At 42.1% G+C, this 7,167-nt stretch overlaps 1 protein-coding gene across 4 annotated transcripts; it reads left to right on the top strand.

Annotated features, from left to right (window-relative positions):
- The first annotated feature begins 1,805 nt into the window (after positions 1 to 1,805).
- On the top strand, positions 1,806 to 6,294 carry LOC109780522 (RNA polymerase II C-terminal domain phosphatase-like 4). 4 transcript variants are annotated; one of them, XM_020339105.4, is made up of 8 exons: positions 1,806 to 2,138; positions 2,585 to 2,658; positions 3,365 to 3,495; positions 3,710 to 3,890; positions 4,746 to 5,035; positions 5,196 to 5,375; positions 5,486 to 5,524; positions 5,622 to 6,294. In XM_020339105.4, the coding sequence occupies exons 1-8, from the start codon at positions 1,930 to 1,932 to the stop codon at positions 5,967 to 5,969; spliced, it is 1,452 nt and encodes a 483-aa protein (XP_020194694.3). In that variant the 5' UTR covers positions 1,806 to 1,929; the 3' UTR covers positions 5,970 to 6,294. The 4 variants fall into 4 exon arrangements, with proteins under 4 accessions (XP_020194694.3, XP_073354013.1, XP_073354010.1 ...); XM_073497912.1 differs by having other exon boundaries at positions 1,807 to 2,138; positions 2,546 to 2,658; XM_073497909.1 differs by having other exon boundaries at positions 1,824 to 2,138; positions 2,546 to 2,658; positions 3,362 to 3,495.
- The last annotated feature ends 873 nt before the right edge of the window (positions 6,295 to 7,167 follow it).

Genomic DNA, 7,167 nt, shown 5'->3' on the forward strand with positions numbered 1-7,167 from the left:
AACTGCATACCACGCAGAATGGGCACATAAATTCAGAGGCAATCGAACTGGTCCTGGTCCATCAGTTGACAATCCGATTTGGAACAAGATTTGGCAGCTTGAGGTCCCATGGAAAGTACAAATATTTTGCTGGAGAAGTTTGCATGGAGTGGTCCCAGTTCGATCAATCCTAGCGAACAGACATATCCCAACATCCGGCGAGTGTCCGATCTGTCAGCAAGGAGCCGAAGATATCCGCCATCTTCGGTTTCTATGTAAACCAGCTGTTGAGATATGGCAAAGATTGGGTATATACGATATTATAGTTGATGCACTAGTGATTGACCGATCAGGTTCGGCCATTCTGGAATATCTATTGATGTCCACTTCAGGTTCACTACCGCATGCTTCTAGTGTTGGGATTGGAGAAGCAGTTGCTACTGCAGGTTGGTACATCTGGTGGGTTAGAAGGCAGATCACTAATGGAGAGAGGGTACCATCAGCGGGGAAGTGTGTCGCATCTATCATTTCGATTGCTGCAAATGCTACACGAAAAGTTTCTTTGTTGCCGGATGTGGAGAAGAGATGGACCAAGCCTGAACTACGTTTTGTGAAGCTGAATGTAGATGCTGCGTACCATGCGGACGAAGGAGCTGGAGCTGCAGCGGCTATATTACGCGACATCAGGGGTAATTTTATTGTTGCGTCATGCATATACTACCCTATAGCTGCTAATGCTGTTACATCTGAAGCTGTGGCAATGAGGGATGGTCTAGCTTTTGCTAACACCATGGGATTTCATGCTATTGAAGTGGAATCAGATTCTTTGGAGGTAATCAATTTTTGCACTGGACATGATCATTGGTGGGATGCTGCAACAGCAATATATGCGGAAATCTTAGACTTGGCTACGGATGTAGGGAAGGTCAATTTTATGCATTGTTTTAGAGAGGCTAATAGTGTTGCTCATGAGCTAGCTCAATTTAGTTTTTATAATAAAGTTTCTAGTATTTGGGATGGTGATCCCCCTAGTTTCCTCCTCGGTAAACTAGCCGATGATGTAAACATTTTGTTGAGTTAATAAAACTAGCCATGATGGTCTTCCCTAAAAAGAAGTCCTGGTGCTCGCAGTTATTCCTGGATTTATTTCAGTATTTTCGGCGATGCGCATTCAATGGGAGGAGACGTTCCCGTCAATGACGAGGCGCCTACGGTAATTTCGTAAATTTCAGGATGATATGCTGGCTCGGTCTTTCGAAGATGCTCATAGGATAGGGCTGGTCATAATGGGAGTATCATAAGCAGTATCATGCATGCCAAGTAGACTTTTTGGATGATGTGGCACACAATTAAATGAGGAAAGACAGGGTGTGGTATCATATCATGATACCGTATCATATTAAATGTTGTACTACTTTGTGTCATGCATGAAATTAATAAGACAACCTAAGATACTAACTTATAATATTGTGTATTACGGAGATAGTATCATATACTAGTACCTATGATACTAATATATGATACTCTCCATTACAACCAGCCTTAGGATGTGCGTGTGTGTTCATAGGGATGAGTGTATGCGCGTGTATATAAGCGTTTGCGTCTGTACCGTGTTAAACAAGCTCAAAGAATAAAGAAAAAGCTCAAAGAATAAAAAACATAAATAGTTCAATGAAACAGATTCTCTATGAACCGAACGACAAACGAATCGAAACCGGTGTAGCTAGTTCTCAGTCGAGTGAGACTTAAAGTGATATAACATGCGAGAGAAAAAAACTGAAGAGAACATTTTGCACGAACCTGGGCCAGTCCTAACCGACGTTCAACGGCAGCCGCCTTGCTGCGGGTGCCGCGACCCCATATTCCAAGTCTTACTTCCTTCTCCCAAGTCCCCACCCACCCACCCAAATTGCTCCCTACCCCGGTCGCCCTCACCTCGCGGCTTCGATCATGAGCGTCGCCGCCGAGTCACCGTCGCCGTCCCTGCCTTCCCTCAGCGAAGGCGACGATTTCGCCGACATCCTGGACGCGGAGCTCGAGCTCGCCTCTGCCGCTGACTCCGCCTCCCGTGGCGAGCCCCCTGGGTCACCCAGCGACGACGAAGCGGAGGAGGATGAGGAGGATTTGGTGCTCGAACTAGATGCCGTAGGGCAGGGAAGGTACCTCCGCCCTCCCATCGTTAGCAAATGGGTTTATAAGATGAAGTTATGGCTAAACATGGTAGTAAATCTGATGTGTCTTAACACCACCTGAAGCTTCAGATGACAAAACAGACACTTTTGTATATTATTCAGTGGAAATGATGTTGGCTCTGCCAACATCATCCCAACAGGTCTAGGTACAATCCATGAAGTTATGATTAATACTTGATCTTATTTTGTTAAATATCTATCTAAATTGTGTTCAGTCATTCATTCGCAAAAACAATTTGAAGGAAAATGTGACATGATAGGGTTGCCGTGAGCAAGTATTGTGGGTACTTACATAAAGTTCGTTCATCCTGAAAATTGCTGCATAAAGTGGTTCAATGCACTGAGGTTGCAATGGTATGTATTTGTGGATGAAGGACTGAATCTGGCTACTGTCAACTGCATTAAATGTGCAGTCACAAAAGGTGTAGAGTGGCGGAACAGCACCAAGATCAAGGAACAGCAACAAGGCCTGAAGAAGATGCCATTGGTATGCTTGTTAGGGCCTGTTTGGATTGTGACTATCTTTGCCACATATTGCCACACTATTTTGCCACACATGCCTTACTTGAGGTGCTCAAATTCTTAGCCACACTTTTTGTATCTATGAAATGTGGGGTTTACTGCTAATAAAAGAACTGTGCCTTAGTTGTGGCATGAACTTAACACACACCTAACTTGGTCAAACTTGCCTAAGTTGAGGTGTGGCAAGTTGTGGCTTGGAACCAAAGGAGCCCCTTAGTCTTGTTCTGCAGCCATTGAACTTTAGTAGCTCATGTACATAGATTGTGGTGTTAAATTTATTTTTTATATGAGATCTTCAGTTTGAATGCAACTGTAAGTTTACAGACTCCATTCCGTAAGGGGTATATGTTATGATAATTGTCAGTGAGTTCTGTAGGCTCATGGGTACTTATGCGATCTCAGGCTCTCAGCCTTTGACTTGCTTGTCTAACTAAATCTTGCCACTCCGTATAATGCACATATGATGTCACGTATGTTTCTGTATTTCATTAGGCCTTCTGTTTGACAAGTTTCTTATCATACATCCTACCATGGTTTATGAGGTGTTAAAAAAATGAAAGGAAATATTACTTCTACTGCATTCTGGATTCGGCTCAGTTTATCATATCTTGAGTATTGAATGTGCATGATATGGCAAGATATGTGGAATTATTGAACACATGTTGTAGCAGGCTCAGTTAAAGATGCTCAAATCAAGATATGTCCTCCACATACTGGATTTATTGGTGGACTTTGCTATATATGCGGGAAAAACCAAGACGAAGAAGATTTTACAGGAGTCCCTTTTGGTTACATCGCTGAGGTATGTACATAAACCTCCGACTCTCTCTGTAAACATGTGAGGTATAATGGTGTTTCTTTATTGCATTTCCCTTGCGTAAGTCATAATCACCCATCTTGAAACCAATGTTATTCTAATATATTCTGAGATTTTCAGAATTATATCACCGTTTCTACTTATCCTTGCAAAGTACCTTCAGTGTTTTCTTGGATTCTGAACCACTATTTAAATGCAGGGTTTGAGGCTAAGTAATTCAGAAATGGACAGGCTAAGTGGATCTGAAGTGAAGAATCTGTTGCGTGAAAGAAAACTGGTGCTTATTTTAGATTTGGATCATACATTGATTAACTCAACCAGACTCCATGATATTTCTGCTGCTGAGATGGACCTGGGAATTCAATCTGCTGCATCAAAAAGTAAGTTGTATCTATTTGCATTAAATTTTGAGAACTCTTAGCTGTTTCTATACACGGTGTGATATTTTATGAATGTGAACATGGCGGCACTGCCTCTGCAAAATAGATGTGACTCTGCTTTGAGTGAAATCATCTCATTTCAGTTTTCCACTAATATATTTGAAATTATTCAATATTTTCAGAGAATGGAAATGATAGATTTGTTGTTCACTCGTTTCACCACATTGCAAATTTGTAACATGTACGGATACTTTATGTCCGAATCAGTGATCAAAGTGGCTTGACAAAAAGTATATGATCTTAGATTTTCCTTGAAGTATTAACCAACAATTTTGTGCCATCACCCATCAGATAGAGTGACACCATAAAAAGGGATAGTTAATGTCATATCGTTGGTCATGGTTATTCTCTCTGTTTAGATTTGTACTCCCATCCCAAAATAAGTGACTCAACTTTGTACTAACTTTGTACTAACGCTTATTTTGGGAGGAGGGAGTATTTTCCAGGAAGATAGTCATCTTTGGTGCCTCATCATTGCTTATTTTCATACAATAGTGGGTTTGATGCAGTTTGCACCACTTCGTATTGCTGTTATCTACGGGTCAACCTTTCAATTGTTTTGTTGACGTCAATGAGTAGACTGATGATGATAGTATAAAATCAACACTTTTTATACGACGAAAGTAGCTGTCTTGCAGTACTTAGTTCCACTGTATGTCAGACTTCCGTTTTATGCAATGTAGTTGTTTTCTCCCACCTCAACTTACTTGCTTTCATTCTTGTTGAAACCTTTTGTTACTTATCCAGTAATAATGTATATACTTGTGGTAAACCACTGACGTTCCCTAAATGCAGATGATCCAGACAGAAGCTTGTTCACCTTACAAGGGATGTGTATGCTTACAAAGTTGAGACCCTTTGTCCGTAAATTTTTGGAAGAAGCAAGCAATATGTTTGAGATGTATATCTACACCATGGGTTTCAAGGCTTATGCAATCGAAATAGCAAAGCTTCTTGACCCTGGCAATGTCTATTTTGATTCAAAAGTGATTTCTAACTCTGACTGCACTCAGCAGCACCAGAAAGGTCTTGATGTGGTTCCTGGAGCTGACAGTCTTGCAGTGGTTCTTGATGACACTGAGTATGTAAGTGTTTTTATTTGGTGAACATGTTTGGTATGCATTTAGTTTATCGCTAAGTTGGTTGGTTCCACATGAAGACTTCAGTATAATCATTCGTTGCCAGTTTTACAAGATTTCTCATTGATGTCATTTAGTTTATCGCTAAATGGTACCTTTTTTTCAGGTCTGGCAGAAGCATAAAGAAAACCTGATTCTGATGGAGAGATATCATTATTTCGCTGCGAGCTGTCGACATAGCGGCCAATCTTTGTCAGAGTTGATGCAGGATGAAAGGGAGAGCGATGGTGCTCTGGCTACAATTCTGGATGTCCTGAAGCGCATACACACGATTTTCTTTGACTTGGTAGGCTACTTGCAGTTTTATCAGAGTTTATCATCCTGTTGCTTTACAGTCTTTGTGCATAAACCTCTGTAAGCGTTTAACCATTTGCTTCTGCACTATCTCTTCTGTAGGGTGTTGGAACTGCTCTTTCTTCTCGAGACGTAAGACCGGTAGGTTTTGACCGTGTCTGTGACATGGTCTCATTTGTTGTTGTAGATTTTTGTTTGGTGACTATATTGTTGCGTGTGCTTACGCATCTCCTTATAGGTAATCAAGAGGATGCGGCAGGAAGTACTGCAGGGCTGCAAACTGGTCTTCAGTCGAGTGTTCCCGTCCGATTGCCGGCCGCAGCATCAGATAATGTGGAAGATGGCCGAGCAGCTGGGCGCCGTCTGCTGCTCGGAGGTGGATCCCAGCGTTACGCATGTGGTCGCCGTGCATGCCGGAACGGAGAAGGCCCGCTGGGCTGTCAAACACAAGAAGTTTTTGCTCCACCCCCGCTGGATCGAAGCCTGCAATTATCGCTGGCACCGCCAGCCGGAGGAAGATTTCCCTGTACCTGGCCTAAAGGAGGACAAGGGCAAGGAAAAAGTTGCAGAGATTGCCCACCTGTAACTGAGTATAACTGACTCATGTAGATAAGAGTATACGCAGTTGATTAACTGAGAGGTCTTGATTAACTACATGTTCGCAACCGTGATCCTGACTTACCAGACCCTCTGGGCTAATCGCTGCAATAATATTCAGAAACGGGAATTACTAAATGACTGGGCCTCTACGTTGTTTCGTCTATCTGAGAGATTATAGACCTTTTTCCCTATGCTTTGTAATTTCTTCTCTCTTACCCCTGTCTGTAACTCTGTTCTCGTGTAACCGCTCCTCAATTGGTAATAAAGTTCAGGTAGGCGTAAGCCCGCTGTTGACGCGTAAAAAAAAACAAGCTATATATATAGACTATATATATCTTGGGTTCTTACTCGCGCCGAATAGGAAGTGTAGCATTATAAGATATGATCTTCCTGTTGCGTATGTTTTTTATGAACATGTTCTGCTGCCTGGTGGTCTGAATCTCTTATCAGCCATAACAATAGTTAACAGTTGAACCAGTGACTAGCTCTGCTCTGAAGCTTTTTGAAAGCATGTATTAGCACTTTCTTCTTGCCGGTGAAAGCATGCATTATTTCTTTGTGGAAAAAAGTCTAGTTAGGACATGCAGTGCGATACAAGGAGTAGTCCCTCTGTTTCATATTTTAGTGTGAGCATCTTAATTTTATCTAGCAATCCAATCTCCTCTTTTATAGGTGCTTAGAAAATATATAATCTGGAGTAGTCCCTCTGTTTCATATTTTAGTGTCGCTGATTTAGTACAAGGAGTACTACTACTACTTGTTTAATATATAAGCTCACCTCTTAAATATTTGTGTCTCCTGCCGTCTCATTGGGATGTTAGGGGTTTTTGTCATGTAACGAGATTTGGTGTTAGGTACCTCAGATTTATGCAAGGGTTCAACGCGACGACTGCGACTCCAACACGCTGATTTTTAGGGGCACGTGTATGAAGACTTCCCAGCCAGTGACGGAGCCAGGTAGAAACTGTTGGGGGGAGGGGCGGGGGCAAGTCTAAAACATAAGTGTTTGAGGGTGCAAAATGCTAAAAAAAGTTCTAGTCTAAGCCCCTCCTCGAAAATTTTCCTCACTGTTTGGTACAAAGTTGGGGGGCCACAGCCACCTCCAGAGCTGTACATAGCTCCGTCGGTGTTTTAGTTGTCATTGATAATGTTAAGCCGTCTCCAATAAAAGATCGGCGTGTTGG

The sequence above is a fragment of the Aegilops tauschii genome, chromosome 1, assembly GCF_002575655.3.
Source record: "Aegilops tauschii subsp. strangulata cultivar AL8/78 chromosome 1, Aet v6.0, whole genome shotgun sequence".
Lineage (NCBI taxonomy): Eukaryota > Viridiplantae > Streptophyta > Magnoliopsida > Poales > Poaceae > Aegilops > Aegilops tauschii.

Bases quoted from the DNA above. Each gene is read 5' to 3' on its own strand.
- LOC109780522 (XM_073497899.1), top strand. From the start codon at position 1,930: ATGAGCGTCGCCGCCGAGTCACCGTCGCCGTCCCTGCCTTCCCTCAGC. The intron at 3,496-3,709 runs GTATGTACATAA...ATTTAAATGCAG, and splicing joins CTTTTGGTTACATCGCTGAG to GGTTTGAGGCTAAGTAATTC. The intron at 5,525-5,621 runs GTAGGTTTTGAC...ATCTCCTTATAG, and splicing joins CTTCTCGAGACGTAAGACCG to GTAATCAAGAGGATGCGGCA.